This window comes from Salmo salar, chromosome ssa01 (assembly GCF_905237065.1).
Source record: "Salmo salar chromosome ssa01, Ssal_v3.1, whole genome shotgun sequence".
NCBI classification, from domain to species: Eukaryota; Metazoa; Chordata; class Actinopteri; order Salmoniformes; family Salmonidae; genus Salmo; species Salmo salar.
Genome location: NC_059442.1, coordinates 172,071,979 through 172,092,140, shown reverse-complemented (window position 1 = coordinate 172,092,140; position 20,162 = coordinate 172,071,979). Strand labels below are relative to the sequence as shown.

At 49.4% G+C, this 20,162-nt stretch overlaps 1 protein-coding gene across 3 annotated transcripts in view; it reads right to left on the bottom strand.

Annotated features, from left to right (window-relative positions):
• Positions 1 to 20,162, bottom strand: part of LOC106591923 (sorting nexin-30) — a 63,608-nt gene that overhangs the window by 23,340 nt on the left and 20,106 nt on the right. For 2 of the 3 annotated variants that reach the window (XM_045694194.1, XM_045694197.1), the window contains exons 2-3: positions 15,613 to 15,801; positions 3,624 to 3,734 (exon numbers count right to left, since the gene is read on the bottom strand). In XM_045694194.1, coding sequence (XP_045550150.1) covers positions 3,624 to 3,734; positions 15,613 to 15,801 — 300 coding nt within the window. The other variant, XM_045694202.1, reaches the window with a different exon arrangement.

Sequence of the window (20,162 nt, the reverse complement as noted above, 5' to 3'; positions counted from 1 at the left end):
ACAGGAGAGAGAGAGAGAGAGACAGAGAGAGAGAGAGAGAGAGAGAGAGAGAGGCGCGAGAGAGAGAGAGAGAGAGAGAGAGAGAGAGAGAGAGAGACAGAGAGAGAGAGAGAGAGAGAGAGAGAGAGAGAGAGAGAGAGAGACAGGAGAGAGAGAGAGACAGGAGAGAGAGAGAGAGAGAGAGAGAGAGAGAGAGAGAGGGGGGAAGAGAGAGAGAGAGAGAGAGAGAGAGAGAGGGGGGGAGAGAGAGAGAGAGAGAGAGAGAGAGAGAGAGAGAGAGAGGGAGAGAGAGGGGGGGCAGAGAGAGAGAGAGAGAGAGAGAGAGAGAGAGAGAGAGAGAGAGAGAGAGATCGAGACAGGAGAGAGAGCGAGGCGCGAGAGAGAGAGATAGAGAGAGAGAGACAGAGAGAGAGAGAGAGAGAGAGAGATCGAGAGAGAGAGAGACAGAGAGAGAGAGAGACAGAGAGAGAGCGAAGAGAGAGAGAGCGAGCGAGAGAGAGCGAGAGCGCAAAGAGACAGCGAGCAGAGAGAGAGACAGACAGAGCGAGAGAGAGACAGAGCGAAGAGAGAGAGAGAGAGACAGAGCGAGAGAGAGAGAGAGAGACAGAGAGAGAGCGAAGAGAGAGAGAGACAGAGAGAGACAGAGAGAGAGACAGACAGAGCGAGAGAGAGACAGAGCGAAGAGAGAGAGAGAGAGACAGAGCGAGAGAGAGAGAGAGACAGAGAGAGACAGAGAGAGAGAGAGAGACAGAGAGAGACAGAGAGAGAGCGAAGAGAGAGAGAGCGAGAGAAGAGTGTGAGATAGAGATTAAGTGGGGGGGGGACAGAGACAGAGTAAACATATACATGATCAGATACAAATCTTAGAATCAACTATTAAAGACGACCAGAACCCACTGGATTCTCCAATTACATTGAATGAGCTGCAGGACAAAATACAAACCCTCCAACCCAAAAAGGCCTGTGGTGTTGATGGTATCCTCAATGAAATGATCAAATATACAGACCACAAATTCCAATTGGATATACTTAAACTCTTTAACATCATCCTCAGCTCTGGCATCTTCCCCAGTATTTAGAACCAATGACTGACCACCCCAATCCACAAAAGTGGAGACAAATTTGACCCCAGTAACTAGCGTGGGATATGCGTCAACAGCAACCTTGGGAAAATCCTCTGCATTGTCATTAACAGCAGACTCGTACATTTCCTCAGTGAAAACAATGTACTGAGCAAATGTCAAATTGGCTTTTTACCAAATTACCGTACGACAGACCACGAATTCACCCTGCACACCCTAATTGACAAACAGACAAACCAAAACAAAGGCAAAGTCGTCTCATGCTTTGTTGATTTCAAAAAAAGCTTTCGACTCAATTTGGCCTGAGGGTCTGAGGGTCTGAGGGTCTGCTATACAAATGGATGGAAAGTGGTGTTGTGGGAAAACATACGACATTATGAAATCCATATACACAAACAACAAGTGTGTGGTTAAAATTGGCAAAAAACACATTTCTTCCCACAGGGCCGTGGGGTGAGACAGGAATCTTAAGCTCCACCCTCTTCAACATATATATCAATGAATTGGCGAGGGCACTGGAACAGTCTGCAGCACCCGGCCCTCACCCTACTAGAATCTGAAGTCAAATGTCTACTGTTTGCTGATGATCTGGTGCTTCTGTCCCCAACCAAGGAGGACCTACAGCAGCACCTAGATCTTCTGCACAGATTCTGTCAGACCTGTGAGCATAGCCTTGCTATTGAGAAAGGCCGCCGTAGGCAGACCTGGCTCTCAAGAGAAGACAGGATATGTGCAACACTGACCACAAAATGAGGTGGAAACTGAGCTGCACTTCCTAACCTCCTGCTAAATGTATGACCATATTAGAGACACATATTTCCCTCAGATTATACAGACCCATATAAAATTTGAAAACAAACCCAATCTTGATAAACTCCCATATCTACTGGGTGAAATATCACAGTGTTCCATCACAGCAGCAAGATGTGTGACCTGTTGCCACAAGAAAAGGTCAACCAGTGAAGAACAAACACCGTTGTAAATACAACCCATATTTATGTTTATTTATTTTCCCTTTTGCACTTTAACTATTCGCACATCGTTAGAAACCTGTATATAGACATAATATGACATTTGTAATGTCATTATTATTTTGGACCTTTTGTGAGCGTAATGTTTACTGTTCATTTGTTATTGTTTATTTCACTTTTATTTATTATCAAGTTCACTTGCTTTGGAATGATAACATATGTTTCCCATGTCAATAAAGCCCTAAATTGACATTTAATTGAGTAAGAGTGTCAAAAATCTGCATCGCCATGAGAGGGAATTTCTCTAATGCTTAAGATGTTTGTTTGTTTTCCAAGAGGGAAACCGGGGTTCAGAGCCAACCAGTTAAACTACTACCTAAGTTACGGATGTGGAGTCTAGGGTTAGGGGTTAAGGGTTAAGGGTTACCTACTGGTATGAGATGTGGAGTCTAGGGTCAGGGGTTAAGGGTTACCTACTGGTATGAGATGTGGAGTCTAGGGTCAGGGTCAGGGTAACCTACTGGTATGAGATGTGTAGTCTAGGGTCAGGGTCAGGGGTTAAGGGTTACCTACTGGTATGAGATGTGTAGTCTAGGGTTAGGGGTTAAGGGTTACCTACTGGTATGAGATGTGGAGTCTAGGGTCAGGGGTTAAGGGTTACCTACTGGTATGAGATGTGGAGTCTAGGGTCAGGGTCAGGGGTTAAGGGTTACCTACTGGTATGAGATGTGTAGTCTAGGGTCAGGGTCAGGGGTTAAGGGTTACCTACTGGTATGAGATGTGTAGTCTAGGGTCAGGGGTTAAGGGTTACCTACTGGTATGAGATGTGGAGTCTAGGGTCAGGGTCAGGGTAACCTACTGGTATGAGATGTGTAGTCTAGGGTCAGGGGTTAAGGGTTACCTACTGGTATGAGATGTGTAGTCTAGGGTTAGGGGTTAAGGGTTACCTACTGGTATGAGATGTGTAGTCTAGGGTTAGGGGTTAAGGGTTACCTACTGGTATGAGATGTGGAGTCTAGGGTCAGGGGTTAAGGGTTACCTACTGGTATGAGATGTGTAGTCTAGGGTCAGGGGTTAAGGGTTAAGGGTTACCTACTGGTATGAGATGTGGAGTCTAGGGTCAGGGTCAGGGTTACCTACTGGTATGAGATGTGGAGTCTAGGGTCAGGGTTAGGGTTAAGGGTTACCTACTGGTATGAGATGTGGAGTCTAGGGTCAGGGTCAGGGTCACCTACTGGTATGAGATGTGGAGTCTAGGGTCAGGGGTTAAGGGTTAAGGGTTACCTACTGGTATGAGATGTGGAGTCTAGGGTCAGGGTCAGGGTCACCTACTGGTATGAGATGTGGAGTCTAGGGTTAGGGGTTAAGGGTTACCTACTGGTATGAGATGTGGAGTCTAGGGTTAGGGGTTAAGGGTTACCTACTGGTATGAGATGTGGAGTCTAGAGTCAGGGGTCAGGGTCAAGGTTACCTACTGGTATGAGATGTGTAGTCTAGGGTCAGGGTCAGGGTTAAGGGTCACCTACTGGTATGAGATGTGTAGTCCAGGGTCAAGGTCAGGGTTACCTACTGGTATGAGATGTGTAGGCTGACTATCCTCCAACTTGGTCCTGAGCCAATCAAAGTCCTGGTAGCGTCTCCTCACGGAGTACTCTGGTAGGTCAAACTCCACCCGCGTTGTCTGGAGAGAGAGAGAGACATGGAGGGTTACACTGTGTTACCTAACGCTAACCCTCAGAGTACTGTGGTCGGTCAAACCCCACCGGTCTGGAGAGAGAGAGAGAGACATGGAGGGCATGGGGGCATAATAACTAAAGGCTGCTCTCTCCATGCCTCTTGGTCCTGGGCTTTGGGATAGTTAAAAGGCTGTCTCTCCATGCCTCTTGGTCCTGGGCTTTGGGATAGTTAAAAGGCTGTCTCTCCATGCCTCTTGGTCCTAGGCTTTGGGATAGTTAAAAGGCTGCTCTCTCCATGCCTCTTGGTCCTGGGCTTTGGGATAGTTAAAAGGCTGTCTCTCCATGCCTCTTGGTCCTAGGCTTTGGGATAGTTAAAAGTCCAGTGCCAGAGGACCTGAGGGACCTAATGGGTACATAACTTAAAAGCATGTTTGACATGTATTGGGGTGAACAATCGTGGATTGATTTAAAAACCAATAGAAGAATCTTAAAATGAATTGTAAAACTGACAGGCAGCCAGAGACCTTAAAACCGGTGTAATGTGTGTTCTCTCCATCTGGTCTTGGTCAGTACCTGTGCTGCAGCATTCTGTATGTTTTGTAGTTGACTCATTGCCTTCTTGGGTAGACCAGACAGGAGAGCATTACAGTAGTCAAGTCTGCTTGTAATAAAAGCATGGATGAGTCTCTCTGTACCAGCCTGAGTAAAAACAGTTGCACCTTGAATATGTTCCTCAGGTGATAAAAAGTTATTTTGGTCACATTCCTAATGTGTAATTCAAAATGGAGTTCAGAATCTAAAATAACAACTAGGGTTTTTTTTTTTTTTTTTACCTGGTGTTTTATCTTTATTTCCCGTGAATTAAAATGTGCGACCAGATTATCTCTCTGTGCTTTGGCTCCAACAGTAAGTACCTTTGTATTGTCTTGATTTAGCTGGAGGAAGTTGAGCTACCCAACTGATTTAAATCACTAATAAGGTCTAATAATTTTATCCGTGGAGCTAAAATCCTCTGGTAACACAGAAAATGTAAAGTTGTGTAGCATCTTCTTCCTAGCAGTGAAAATCTTTAGTTTTTTGATAACGATGCCAAGGGGTTAACATATATAATAAACTGAACAGTAACGGACCCAAAATCGAACCTTGTGGAAAGCCACATTTGATATGTATTTTCGTTGAGTTATGTTCACCAAGGGTGACAAAAAAACGATTGATGGGTCCTAAACCAAATTAGAACTGGACCAGAGAGGTCGTACTTAAATCCAAGAGTACCGTAGGGCTGTCCCCGGCTAAATGGTTAAATCCAAGAGCACCGTAGGGCTGTCCCCGGCTAAATGGTTAAATCCAAGAGCACCGTAGGGCTGTCCCCGGCTAAATGGTTAAATCCAAGAGCACTGTAGGGCTGTCCCCGGCTAAATGGTTAAATCCAAGAGCACCGTAGGGCTGTCCCCGGCTAAATGGTTAAATCCAAGAGCACCGTAGGGCTGTCCCCGGCTAAATGGTTAAATCCAAGAGCACCGTAGGGCTGTCCCCGGCTAAATGGTTAAATCCAAGAGCACCGTAGGGCTGTCCCCGGCTAAATGGTTAAATCCAAGAGCACCGTAGGGCTGTCCCCGGCTAAATGGTTAAATCCAAGAGCACCGTAGGGCTGTCCCCGGCTAAATGGTTAAATCCAAGAGCACCGTAGGGGCTGTCCCCGGCTAAATGGTTAAATCCAAGAGCACCGTAGGGGCTGTCCCCGGCTAAATGGTTAAATCCAAGAGCACCGTAGGGCTGTCCCCGGCTAAATGGTTAAATCCAAGAGCACCGTAGGGCTGTCCCCGGCTAAATGGTTAAATCCAAGAGCACCGTAGGGCTGTCCCCGGCTAAATGGTTAAATCCAAGAGTACCGTAGGGCTGTCCCCGGCTAAATGGTTAAATCCAAGAGTACCTTAGGGCTGTCCCCGGCTAAATGGTTAAATCCAAGAGCACCGTAGGGCTGTCCCCGGCTAAATGGTTAAATCCAAGAGTACCGTAGGGTCCCCGGCTAAAAACAAAATCTTGGTAGATCAAGTTTTTGTTGTTGTGTATTTTTCCATATATAGACACATCCTATGTGTTTTAATCAAATCAACTATATGCACTGAGCTTGTCTGAAGCATTAAACTTAACCTGTTAGGGCTAGGGGGCAGTATTGACACGGCCGGATAAAAAACGTACCCGATTTAATCTGGTTACTACTCCTGCCCAGTAACTAGAATATCCATATAATTATTGGCTTTGGATAGAAAACACCCTAAAGTTTCTAAAACTGTTTGAATGGTGTCTGTGAGTATAACAGAACTCATATGGCAGGCAAAAACCTGAGAAGATTCTGAACAGGAAGTGGCCTGTCTGACAAGTTGTTGTTCATCTTGGCTCTTTTTATTGAAGACTGAGGATCTTTGCTGTAACGTGACACTTCCTACGGCTCCTATAGGCTCTCAGAGCCCGGGAAAAAGCTGAATGATATCGAGGCAGCCTCTGGCTGAAACACATTATCGCGTTTGGCAAGTGGCCGATCAGAGGACAATGGGCTTAGGCGCGTGCACGACTCGACCCCGTGCTTTATTTTCTTTCCTCTTTTTACCTAAACGCAGATTCCCGGTCAGAATATTATCGCTTTTTTACGAGAAAAATGGCATAAAAATTGATTTTAAACAGCGGTTGACATGCTTCGAAGTACGGTAATGGAATATTTAGAATTTTTTTGTCACGAAATGCGCCATGCTCGTCACCCTTATTTACCCTTTCGGATAGTGTCTTGAACGCACGAACAAAACGCCGCTATTTGGATATAACAATGGATTATTTGGGACCAAACCAACATTTGTTATTGAAGTAGAAGTCCTGGGAGTGCATTCTGACGAAGAACAGCAAAGGTAATAACATTTTTGTTATAGTAAATCTGACTTTGGTGAGTGCTAAACTTGCTGGGTGTCTAAATAGCTAGCCCTGTGATGCCGGGCTATCTACTGAGAATATTGCAACATGTGCTTTCACCGAAAAGCTATTTTAAAATCGGACATAGAGTGCATAGAGGAGTTCTGTATCTATAATTCTTAAAATAATTGTTATCTTTTTTGTGAACGTTTATCGTGAGTAATTTAGTAAATTCACCGGCAGTGTTCGGTGGAAATGCTAGTCACATGCTAGTCACATGCTAATATAAAAAGCTGGTTTTTGATATAAATATGAACTTGATTGAACAAAACATGCATGTATTGTATAACATAATGTCCTAGGAGTGTCATCTGATGAAGATCATCAAAGGTTAGTGCTGCATTTAGCTGTGGTTTGGGTTTATGTGACATTATATGCTAGCTTGAAAAATGGGTGTCTGATTATTTCTGGCTGGGTACTCTGCTGACATAATCTAATGTTTTGCTTTCGTTGTAAAGCATTTTTGAAATCGGACAGTGTGGTTAGATTAACGAGAGTCTTGTCTTTAAAATGGTGTAAAATAGTCATATGTTTGAAAAATTGAAGTTTTTGCATTTTTGAGGTATTTGAATATCGCGCCACGGGATTACACTGGCTGTTGAGTAGGTGGGACGCAAGCGTCCAGTTTCAGGCTGGTTTTTGGAAAAATGAGCCAGAAATTGTATTTTTTCTAGGTGGCTCCCATTTTGGCTGTAGTGTTTCCAAGCGCGTGAATGAGAGCGCGTTCTTTGGTATTTTTCTCCTGTAAAGACAATAACGATTCTCCGTCTTAAATTTTATAGTTTATTTGCGTATTAGGGTACCTATTGTTTGATTAGAAATGTTGATTGACTTGTTTGGAAAAGTTTATTGGTAACGTTTGGGATTCATTTTGTATGCATTTTGAAGGAGGGAAACTGAGTGGATTATTGCTAAACTGAGTTATTATGGATATAAAGAAGGACATTATCGAACAAAAGGACCATTTGTTATGTAACTGGGACCTTTAGGAGTGCCAACAGAAGAAGATCTTCAAAAGGTAAGACATATATTATATCGCTATTTCTGACTTTCGTGTCGCAACTCCCTGGTTGAAAATGATTTGTTATGCATTTGTGTGCTGGGCGCTGTCCTTAGATAATCGCATGGTTTGCTTTCGCCGTAAAGCCTTTTTGAAATCTGACACGGCGGCTGGATTAACAACAAGTTAAGCTTTATTTTGATGTATTGTACTTGTGATTTCATGAAAGTTTAATATTTATAGTAATTTAATTTGAATTTGGCACTCTGCAATTTCACCGTAAATTGTTGAAATTGGACGGTAGCGTCCCACTAATCCGCAAGAAGTTAACTGACTTGCCTAGTTAAACAAAAGGTTAAATAAATAAAAAGATAACTGACCACTTTAACTAAGGCTATCTCCGTGCTGTCGTGGAGTTAGCACTAAAACATAATTTAGATGTGGAGGAAAGTTCACATAGGTTTGTAGGGGTAGGATTTATCAGGCCATCAACGTTTAAGAAGAGCACTCTCAGATTATTCTGATCATTAGTGATTAAGTTTAAAAAATGTGCCAGGCTGCATTTCTAATTGCCTTCCTATATATGCCAAGTTGATCTCTCAGAATATCATACAGGACCTGCAACTTTGACTATCTCCACTTCCGCTCTGCCTTTCTGCCATGTCTCTTCAATTTATTAATTTAATTTATTGTGAGGTCCTTGGTAATTCTATACATATTGAATCGGCATTAGAGTAAAGTGGTAATATGGTATGGTGAGGTCCCTCAGTATGGTGATAATATGGTATGGTGATAATATGGTATGGTGAGAATATGGTATGGTGAGAATATGGTATGGTGAGAATATGGTATGGTGGTAATATGGTATGGTGATAATATAGTATGGTGGTAATATGGTATGGTGGTAATATGGTATGGTGATAATATGGTATGGTGGTAATATGGTATGGTGGTAATATGGTATGGTGACAATACGGTATGATGGTAATATGGTATGGTGATAATATGGTATATTGGTATGATAATGTGGTAATATGGTATGGTGGTAATATGGTATGGTGGTAATATGGTATGGTGATAATATGGTATGGTGGTGATATGGTATGGTGGTAATATGGTATGGTGGTAATATGGTATGGTGGTAATATGGTATGGTGGTAATAGGTAGCCATGTAATGGAACCGGTTCCACGTGTTCCACCGTGTGTTTTCTCCAGCTCAGCGGGCAGAGTGGACCCTTGGTTAATGGAACCGGTTCCACGTGTTCCACCGTGTGTTTTCTCCAGCTCAGCGGGCAGAGTGGACCCTTGGTTAATGGAACCGGTTCCACCATGTGTTTTCTCCAGCTCAGCGTGCAGAGTGGACCCTTGGTTAATGGAACCGGTTCCACGTGTTCCACCATGTGTTTTCTCCAGCTCAGCGGGCAGAGTGGACCCTTGGTTAATGGAACCGGTTCCACCATGTGTTTTCTCCAGCTCAGCGTGCAGAGTGGACCCTTGGTTAATGGAACCGGTTCCACCATGTGTTTTCTCCAGCTCAGCGGGCAGAGTGGACCCTTGGTTAATGGATGACTTAGTAATCTCCTCACTATCATACTCTCCCCCCGTCCCTACGGCAGTGTACAGTATTACATAGTAAAGTGTGTGTATTACAGCAGTGTACAGAATTACTGCCATAGTATTACATAGTAAAGTGTGTGTATTACATCAGTATACACTATTACTATAGTATTACATAGTAAAGTGTGTGTATTACATCAGTATACACTATTACTATAGTATTACATAGTAAAGTGTGTGTATTACATCAGTATACACTATTACTATATTATTACATAGTAAAGTGTGTGTATTACATCAGTGTACAGTATTACTGCTATAGTATTACATAGTAAAGTGTATGTATTACAGCAGTATACACTATTACTATAGTATTACATAGTAAAGTGTGTGTATTACAGCAGTATACAGTATTGAGTATCGTTTCGGTATTGAGTATTTTGTCACTAAACCCGGTTATCAGCATCCAAGTCAAAATTCTGGTATCGTGACAACACTAACACAATATCTGGGCTAGAATCCCCATTGGTTAGGAATGGCTCTTCCTCCTGGCCTGGTTAAACCACACTGGTCACTGTGTTCACCGTTGTTTCACTTCACAGAGCAGCATTCAGTCTGGCGTAACCGGGGTAACCGGGGTAACCAGGGTAACCGGGGTAACCAGGGTAACTCTAATCAGCCAAGGATCAAGCTCTTATTCTCAGACAACGTAAACACAACTAAACAAAAACCCTCAATCATTGGCCGGGTTTATAATGAGACAGTTATCCAACGCTGCCATGCATACGACCCTTATCACAAACACTGGACGTTTGCCATGATACAGTCCATCTACTCTAGTCCCATATCTGTCCTCTGGACTGTGATTACTGTCTTCGTCCCAAATGGCGCCCCGTTCCCTATATAGTGCACTACTTTTGACCAGAGTCCTATGGGTCTCCCTATGGACCCTGGTCAAAAGTTGCCCACTATAAAAGGGAATAGGATGCCATTTGGGACACAGAACCAAGCTGTTGTTCTGACGGACCCTGAACCCATTACCATGGGGACAGGACATTCTGATTCAGCACTAGAACAGAATATCCCATAATAATACTCCACATGAGGAGGGGTGAAGAGGGGTGAGGAGGGGTGAGGAGGGGTGAGGAGAGGTAAAGAGGGGTGAGGAGGGGTGAAGAGGGGTGAGGAGGGGTGAGGAGGGGTAAAGAGGGGTGAAGAGGGGTGAAGAGGGGTAAAGAGGGGTGAGGAGGGGTAAAGAGGGGTGAGGAGGGGTAAAGAGGGGTGAGGAGGGGTGAAGAGGGGTGAGGAGGGGTAAAGAGGGGTGAAGAGGGGTGAGGAGGGGTGAGGAGGGGTGAAGAGGGGTGAAGAGGGGTGAGGAGGGGTGAAGAGGGGTGAGGAGGGGTAAAGAGGGGTGAGGAGGGGTAAAGAGGGGTGAGGAGGGGTGAAGAGGGGTGAGGAGGGGTAAAGAGGGGTGAGGAGGGGTGAAGAGGGGTGAGGAGGGGTAAAGAGGGGTGAAGAGGGGTGAGGAGGGGTGAGGAGGGGTGAGGAGGGGTGAGGAGGGGTAAAGAGGGGTGAAGAGGGGTGAAGAGGGGTGAGGAGGGGTAAAGAGGGGTGAGGAGGGGTGAAGAGGGGTGAAGAGGGGTGAGGAGGGGTAAAGAGGGGTGAGGAGGGGTAAAGAGGGGTCAGGAGGGGTAAAGAGGGGTGAAGAGAGGTGAGGAGGGGTGAGGAGAGGTGAGGAGGGGTGAGGAGAGGTGAAGAGGGGTAAAGAGGGGTGAGGAGGGGTGAAGAGGGGTAAAGAGGGGTGAGGAGAGGTGAAGAGAGGTGAGGAGGGGTGAGGAGAGGTGAGGAGAGGTAAAGAGGGGTGAGGAGGGGTGAGGAGAGGGAGGGGTGAGGAGAGGTAAAGAGGGGTGAGGAGGGGTGAGGAGAGGTAAAGAGGGGTGAGGAGAGGTAAAGAGGGGTGAGGAGAGATGAGGAGAGGTAAAGAGGGGTGAGGAGGGGTGAGGAGAGGTGAAGAGGGGTGAGGAGGGGAAGAGGTGAGGAGAGGTAAAGAGGGGTGAGGAGAGGTAAAGAGGGGTGAGGAGGGGTGAGGAGAGGTAAAGAGGGGTGAGGAGAGGTAAAGAGGGGTGAGGAGGGGTGAGGAGAGGTAAAGAGGGGTGAGGAGAGGTGAAGAGGGGTGAAGAGGGGTGAAGAGGGGTGAAGAGGGGTGAAGAGGGGTGAGGAGGGGTGAGGAGGGGTAAAGAGGGGTGAAGAGAGGTGAGGAGGGGTGAGGAGAGGTGAGGAGGGGTGAGGAGAGGTGAAGAGGGGTAAAGAGGGGTGAGGAGGGGTGAAGAGGGGTAAAGAGGGGTGAGGAGAGGTGAAGAGAGGTGAGGAGAGGTAAAGAGGGGTGAGGAGAGGTAAAGAGGGGTGAGGAGAGGTGAGGAGGGGTAAAGAGGGGTGAGGAGGGGTGAAGAGGGGTAAAGAGGGGTGAGGAGAGGTGAAGAGGGGTAAAGAGGGGTGAGGAGAGGTAAAGAGGGGTGAGGAGAGGTAAAGAGGGGTGAGGAGGGGTGAGGAGAGGTAAAGAGGGGTGAGGAGAGGTGAGGAGAGGTAAAGAGGGGTGAGGAGAGGTAAAGAGGGGTGAGGAGAGATAAAGAGGGGTGAGGAGAGGTGAGGAGAGGTGAAGAGGGGTGAGGAGAGGTAAAGAGGGGTGAGGAGAGGTGAGGAGAGGTAAAGAGGGGTGAGGAGAGGTAAAGAGGGGGTGAGGAGAGGTAAAGAGGGGTGAGGAGAGGTGAAGAGAGGTGAGGAGAGGTGAAGAGGGGTGAGGAGAGGTGAAGAGGGGTGAGGAGAGGTAAAGAGGGGTGAGGAGAGGTGAAGAGGGGTGAGGAGAGGTAAAGAGGGGTGAGGAGAGGTGAGGAGAGGTGAAGAGGGGTGAAGAGGGGTGAGGAGAGGTGAAGAGGGGTGAGGAGAGGTAAAGAGGGGTGAGGAGGGGTGAAGAGGGGTGAGGAGAGGTGAGGAGAGGTGAAGAGGGGTGAGGAGAGGTAAAGAGGGGTGAGGAGGGGTGAAGAGGGGTGAGGAGAGGTGAGGAGAGGTGAAGAGGGGTGAGGAGAGGTAAAGAGGGGTGAGGAGGGGTGAAGAGGGGTGAGGAGAGGTAAAGAGGGGTGAGGAAAAGGTAGAGGGTGAGGAGAGGTAAAGAGGGGTGAGGAGAGGTGAAGAGAGGTGAGGAGAGGTGAAGAGGGGTGAGGAGGGGTGAGGAGAGGTGAGGAGAGGTGAAGAGGGGTGAGGAGAGGTAAAGAGGGGTGAGGAGAGGTGAGGAGAGGTGAAGAGGGGTGAGGAGAGGTAAAGAGGGGTGAGGAAAAGGTAGAGAGGGTGAGGAGAGGTAAAGAGGGGTGAGGAGAGGTGAAGAGAGGTGAGGAGGGGTGAGGAGAGGTGAGGAGGGGTGAGGAGAGGTGAAGAGGGGTAAAGAGGGGTGAGGAGGGGTGAAGAGGGGTAAAGAGGGGTGAGGAGAGGTGAAGAGAGGTGAGGAGGGGTGAGGAGAGGTGAGGAGAGGTAAAGAGGGGTGAGGAGGGGTGAGGAGAGGTAAAGAGGGGTGAGGAGAGGTAAAGAGGGGTGAGGAGGGGTGAGGAGAGGTAAAGAGGGGTGAGGAGAGGTAAAGAGGGGTGAGGAGAGGTGAGGAGAGGTAAAGAGGGGTGAGGAGGGGTGAGGAGAGGTGAAGAGGGGTGAGGAGGGGTGAGGAGGGGTGAGGAGAGGTAAAGAGGGGTGAGGAGGGGTGAGGAGAGGTAAAGAGGGGTGAGGAGAGGTAAAGAGGGGTGAGGAGGGGTGAGGAGAGGTAAAGAGGGGTGAGGAGAGGTGAAGAGGGGTGAAGAGGGGTGAAGAGGGGTGAGGAGGGGTGAGGAGGGGTAAAGAGGGGTGAAGAGGGGTGAAGAGGGGTGAGGAGGGGTAAAGAGGGGTGAAGAGAGGTGAGGAGGGGTGAGGAGAGGTGAGGAGGGGTGAGGAGAGGTGAAGAGGGGTAAAGAGGGGTGAGGAGGGGTGAAGAGGGGTAAAGAGGGGTGAGGAGAGGTGAAGAGAGGTGAGGAGAGGTAAAGAGGGGTGAGGAGAGGTAAAGAGGGGTGAGGAGAGGTGAGGAGGGGTAAAGAGGGGTGAGGAGGGGTGAAGAGGGGTAAAGAGGGGTGAGGAGAGGTGAAGAGGGGTGAGGAGAGGTAAAGAGGGGTGAGGAGGGGTGAGGAGAGGTAAAGAGGGGTGAGGAGAGGTGAGGAGAGGTAAAGAGGGGTGAGGAGAGGTAAAGAGGGGTGAGGAGAGATAAAGAGGGGTGAGGAGAGGTGAGGAGAGGTGAAGAGGGGTGAGGAGAGGTAAAGAGGGGTGAGGAGAGGTGAGGAGAGGTAAAGAGGGGTGAGGAGAGGTAAAGAGGGGTGAGGAGAGGTAAAGAGGGGTGAGGAGAGGTAAAGAGGGGTGAGGAGAGGTGAAGAGAGGTGAGGAGAGGTGAAGAGGGGTGAGGAGAGGTTAAGAGGGGTGAGGAGAGGTAAAGAGGGGTGAGGAGAGGTGAGGAGAGGTGAAGAGGGGTGAGGAGAGGTAAAGAGGGGTGAGGAGAGGTGAGGAGAGGTGAAGAGGGGTGAGGAGAGGTGAAGAGGGGTGAGGAGAGGTAAAGAGGGGTGAGGAGGGGTGAAGAGGGGTGAGGAGAGGTGAGGAGAGGTGAAGAGGGGTGAAGAGGGGTAAAGAGGGGTGAGGAGGGGTGAAGAGGGGTGAGGAGAGGTGAGGAGAGGTGAAGAGGGGTGAGGAGAGGTAAAGAGGGGTGAGGAGGGGTGAAGAGGGGTGAGGAGAGGTAAAGAGGGGTGAGGAAAAGGTAGAGAGGGTGAGGAGAGGTAAAGAGGGGTGAGGAGAGGTGAAGAGAGGTGAGGAGAGGTGAAGAGGGGTGAGGAGGGGTGAGGAGAGGTGAGGAGAGGTGAAGAGGGGTGAGGAGAGGTAAAGAGGGGTGAGGAGAGGTGAGGAGAGGTGAAGAGGGGTGAGGAGAGGTAAAGAGGGGTGAGGAAAAGGTAGAGAGGGTGAGGAGAGGTAAAGAGGGGTGAGGAGAGGTGAAGAGAGGTGAGGAGGGGTGAGGAGAGATAAAGAGGGGTGAAGAGGGGTGAGGAGAGGTGAAGAGGGGTGAGGAGAGATAAAGAGGGGTGAGGAGGGGTGAGGAGAGGTGAAGAGGGGTGAGGAGAGGTGAAGAGGGGTGAGGAGAGGTGAAGAGGGGTGAGGAGGGGTGAAGAGGGGTGAGGAGAGGTGAAGAGGGGTGAGGAGGGGTGAGGAGAGGTGAAGAGGGGTGAGGAGAGGTGAAGAGGGGTGAGGAGGGGTGAGGAGAGGTGAGGAGAGGTGAGGAGAGATGAAGAGGGGTGAGGAGAGGTGAAGAGGGGTGAGGAGGGGGTGAGGAGAGGTGAAGAGGGGTGAGGAGAGATAAAGAGGGGTGAGGAGGGGTGAGGAGAGGTAAAGAGGGGTGAGGAGAGGTGAAGAGGGGTGAGGAGAGATGAAGAGGGGTGAGGAGAGGTGAAGAGGGGTGAGGAGGGGTGAGGAGAGGTGAAGAGGGGTGAGGAGAGATAAAGAGGGGTGAGGAGGGGTGAGGAGAGGTAAAGAGGGGTGAGGAGAGGTGAAGAGGGGTGAGGAGAGATGAAGAGGGGTGAGGAGGGGTGAGGAGAGGTGAAGAGGGGTGAGGAGAGGTGAAGAGGGGTGAGGAGAGATGAAGAGGGGTGAGGAGGGGTGAGGAGAGGTGAAGAGGGGTGAGGAGAGGTGAAGAGGGGTGAGGAGAGATAAAGAGGGGTGAGGAGGGGTGAGGAGAGGTGAAGAGGGGTGAGGAGAGGTGAAGAGGGGTGAGGAGAGATAAAGAGGGGTGAGGAGGGGTGAAGAGGGGTGAGGAGGGGTGAGGAGGGGGATGAGCGAGAAGTGAGAGACAACAACACGGTGTTGCTCCAGCCTCAGGCTAAGTTGGTCTGTTTGATGACAGAATAAACACAGAACTCTAACAACAAGAAAGCTTTATGAATGTAAAGGTTGGGGCGGATGCTGCATTTTCCCCTCCACATGACAGGTAGTGTTTTCCAGATCTGCCTTCCTGGGTGACTTCAGCTTCACGTGTCCTCCAGACGGAAACAGACAGCTGTCACATAGACACAGTCTCCATGGAACTGAGAGACAGCGAGAGGACCCTGCCTACCTTAGTGACCACTCTGTAGGTGATGTAGGTCTCCATGGAACTGAGAGACAGCGAGAGGACCCTGCCTACCTTAGTGACCACTCTGTAGGTGATGTAGGTCTCCATGGAACTGAGAGACAGCGAGAGGACCCTGCCTACCTTAGTGACCACTCTGTAGGTGATGTAGGTCTCCATGGAACTGAGAGACAGCGAGAGGACCCTGCCTACCTTAGTGACCACTCTGTAGGTGATGTAGGTCTCCATGGTGGAGACGTGTTTCTTCGGGTCGTCCACGGTGACGAAAAGGTCACGTGTTTCAACATCCGGGTCGTCATCCAGCTGCAGGCGGTTCAGGAGGGAAGACGAGGACGAGGGACTCGATGTCTCCACCGGTGTCCCATTGGGCAGGCTTGGGTCCTAGAAGCAGGAAACATGAAGAACAAAAAGCTTTAGTAGTTGGATGTGTCCTAAATACCACCCAACATAGTGCACTACTTCTGACCAGAGGATACCACCCAACATAGTGCACTACTTCTGACCAGAGAATACCACCCAACATAGTGCACTACTTCTGACCAGAGAATACCACCCAACATAGTGCACTACTTCTGACCAGAGAATACCACCCTACATAGTGCACTACTTCTGACCAGAGGATACCACCCAACATAGTGCACTACTTCTGACCAGAGAATACCACCTAACATAGTGCACTACTTCTGACCAGAGAATACCACCTAACATAGTGCACTACTTCTGACCAGAGAATACCACCTAACATAGTGCACTACTTCTGACCAGAGAATACCACCCAACATAGTGCACTACTTCTGACCAGAGAATACCACCTAACACAGATCACATGACTGGTCCTCTACAGCTAATCGCAGATCACATGACTGGTCCTCTACAGCTAATCGCAGATCACATGACTGGTCCTCTACAGCTAATCACAGATCACATGACTGGTCCTCTACAGCTAATCACAGATCACATGACTGGTCCTCTACAGCTAATCGCAGATCACATGACTGGTGCTCTACAGCTAATCACAGATCACATGACTGGTCCTCTACAGCTAATCACAGATCACATGACTGGTCCTCTACAGCTAATCACAGATCACATGACTGGTGCTCTACAGCTAATCACAGATCACATGACTGGTCCTCTACAGCTAATCACAGATCACATGACTGGTCCTCTATGACTGTACTGTGTTGTTAGGTATTACAACTGTATCAGGGCATCAAACCAGCGTTGTAATAGTGGTGGTGAGGAAAGTGAATTGTGTAATATAAAAATACATTCTCATTTAAACAGAGCTGCTGCTGCTGCTGCTGGAAAAATACTGACCAAACTTTCCTGGTAGCCTGCCCAGCCAGCTAGGAGAGTTGGGCTTGTTTCATAAAGTGCTCTTTCCTAAACAGACAATAACAGTGTTAGCCAAAGTTAAACACTGATGTTAAAGACTGACAATATAAGCAAACCCCCAGGAGGTACACTGCCCTGTCAGTAGAACATTTCATACAGCTTGCTAGTTAGGCCTAGCAGGACAGAGTCATTCAGCTCTCTAGCCTCCATCTCGGAGTCCTCTCGGGCTCAGAGGTTAAAACGCCAATTGGCTCCATGTTAAATCACACATTCCCGTCTACAGGTAACTGACAAATTAAAGGAAACAACAAAAATAAAGTGTCTTAATAGGGCGTTGGGCCACCACGAACCGCCAGAACAGCATCAATGTACCTTGGCATAGATTTGACAAGTGTCTGGACAGCCAGAAGAGGACTGGCCACCCCTCATAGCCTGGTTCCTCTCTGTCAGAGACTGAGATTGCTTGACATGAAAGAAATGGTGGTCATGGATCTTGCAATATGAGCAGTGCTACAACATGATTGGGCAAGGACTGCTGCCAATAGCCAATGAGTACTCAGCATTTGAGACCAAAACAATGATGGCTTTGAGGAAAGCAACAACATGCATCGTTTGAACCGAGGTGACGGAGGACAGACTGGTGGAGCCGTAGAGAGAACGAGGTGATGGAGGACAGACTGGTGGAGCCGTAGAGAGAACGAGGTGATGGAGGACAGACTGGTGGAGCCGTAGAGAGAACGAGGTGATGGAGGACAGACTGGTGGAGCCGTAGAGAGAACGAGGTGATGGAGGACAGACTGGTGGAGCCGTAGAGAGAACGAGGTGACGGAGGACAGACTGGTGGAGCCGTAGAGAGAACGAGGTGACGGAGGACAGACTGGTGGAGCCGTAGAGAGAACGAGGTGACGGAGGACAGACTGGTGGAGCCGTAGAGAGAACGAGGTGACGGAGGACAGACTGGTGGAGCCGTAGAGAGAACGAGGTGACGGAGGACAGACTGGTGGAGCCGTAGAGAGAACGAGGTGATGGAGGACAGACTGGTGGAGCCGTAGAGAGAACGAGGTGATGGAGGACAGACTGGTGGAGCCGTAGAGAGAACGAGGTGATGGAGGACAGACTGGTGGAGCTGTAGAGAGAACGAGGTGATGGAGGACAGACTGGTGGAGGAGCTGTAGAGAGAACGAGGTGATGGAGGACAGACTGGTGGAGCCGTAGAGAGAACGAGGTGATGGAGGACAGACTGGTGGAGCCGTAGAGAGAACGAGGTGATGGAGGACAGACTGGTGGAGCCGTAGAGGGAACGAGGTGATGGAGGACAGACTGGTGGAGCCGTAGAGAGAACGAGGTGATGGAGGACAGACTGGTGGAGCCGTAGAGAGAACGAGGTGATGGAGGACAGACTGGTGGAGGAGCTGTAGAGAGAACGAGGTGATGGAGGACAGACTGGTGGAGGAGCTGTAGAGAGAACGAGGTGATGGAGGACAGACTGGTGGAGGACCGTAGAGAGAACGAGGTGACGGAGGACAGACTGGTGGAGCCGTAGAGAGAACGAGGTGACGGAGGACAGACTGGTGGAGCCGTAGAGAGAACGAGGTGACGGAGGACAGACTGGTGGAGCCGTAGAGAGAACGAGGTGATGGAGGACAGACTGGTGGAGGAGCTGTAGAGAGAACGAGGTGATGGAGGACAGACTGGTGGAGGAGCCGTAGAGAGAACGAGGTGATGGAGGACAGACTGGTGGAGAGCTGTAGAGAGAACGAGGTGATGGAGGACAGACTGGTGGAGCTGTAGAGAGAACGAGGTGATGGAGGACAGACTGGTGGAGGAGCTGTAGAGAGAACGAGGTGATGGAGGACAGACTGGTGGAGCCGTAGAGAGAACGAGGTGATGGAGGACAGACTGGTGGAGCCGTAGAGAGAACGAGGTGATGGAGGACAGACTGGTGGAGAGCTGTAGAGAGAACGAGGTGATGGAGGACAGACTGGTGGAGGCTGTAGAGAGAACGAGGTGATGGAGGACAGACTGGTGGAGGAGCTGTAGAGAGAACGAGGTGATGGAGGACAGACTGGTGGAGGAGCTGTAGAGAGAACGAGGTGATGGAGGACAGACTGGTGGAGCCGTAGAGAGAACGAGGTGATGGAGGACAGACTGGTGGAGCCGTAGAGAGAACGAGGTGATGGAGGACAGACTGGTGGAGGAGCTGTAGAGAGAACGAGGTGATGGAGGACAGACTGGTGGAGGAGCTGTAGAGAGAACGAGGTGATGGAGGACAGACTGGTGGAGGAGCTGTAGAGAGAACGAGGTGATGGAGGACAGACTGGTGGAGGAGCCGTAGAGAGAACGAGGTGATGGAGGACAGACTGGTGGAGGAGCTGTAGAGAGAACGAGGTGATGGAGGACAGACTGGTGGAGGAGCTGTAGAGAGAACGAGGTGATGGAGGACAGACTGGTGGAGGAGCTGTAGAGAGAACGAGGTGATGGAGGACAGACTGGTGGAGGAGCTGTAGAGAGAACGAGGTGATGGAGGACAGACTGGTGGAGGAGCTGTAGAGAGAACGAGGTGATGGAGGACAGACTGGTGGAGGAGCTGTAGAGAGAACGAGGTGATGGAGGACAGACTGGTGGAGGAGCCGTAGAGAGAACGAGGTGATGGAGGACAGACTGGTGGAGGAGCTGTAGAGAGAACGAGGTGATGGAGGACAGACTGGTGGAGGAGCTGTAGAGAGAACGAGGTGATGGAGGACAGACTGGTGGAGGAGCTGTAGAGAGAACGAGGTGATGGAGGACAGACTGGTGGAGGAGCTGTAGAGAGAACGAGGTGATGGAGGACAGACTGGTGGAGGAGCTGTAGAGAGAACGAGGTGATGGAGGACAGACTGGTGGAGGAGCTGTAGAGAGAACGAGGTGATGGAGGACAGACTGGTGGAGGAGCTGTAGAGAGAACGAGGTGATGGAGGACAGACTGGTGGAGGAGCTGTAGAGAGAACGAGGTGATGGAGGACAGACTGGTGGAGGAGCTGTAGAGAGAACGAGGTGATGGAGGACAGACTGGTGGAGGAGCTGTAGAGAGAACGAGGTGATGGAGGACAGACTGGTGGAGGAGCTGTAGAGAGAACGAGGTGATGGAGGACAGACTGGTGGAGGAGCTGTAGAGAGAACGAGGTGATGGAGGACAGACTGGTGGAGGAGCTGTAGAGAGAACGAGGTGATGGAGGACAGACTGGTGGAGGAGCTGTAGAGAGAACGAGGTGATGGAGGACAGACTGGTGGAGGAGCTGTAGAGAGAACGAGGTGATGGAGGACAGACTGGTGGAGGAGCTGTAGAGAGAACGAGGTGATGGAGGACAGACTGGTGGAGGAGCTGTAGAGAGAACGAGGTGATGGAGGACAGACTGGTGGAGGAG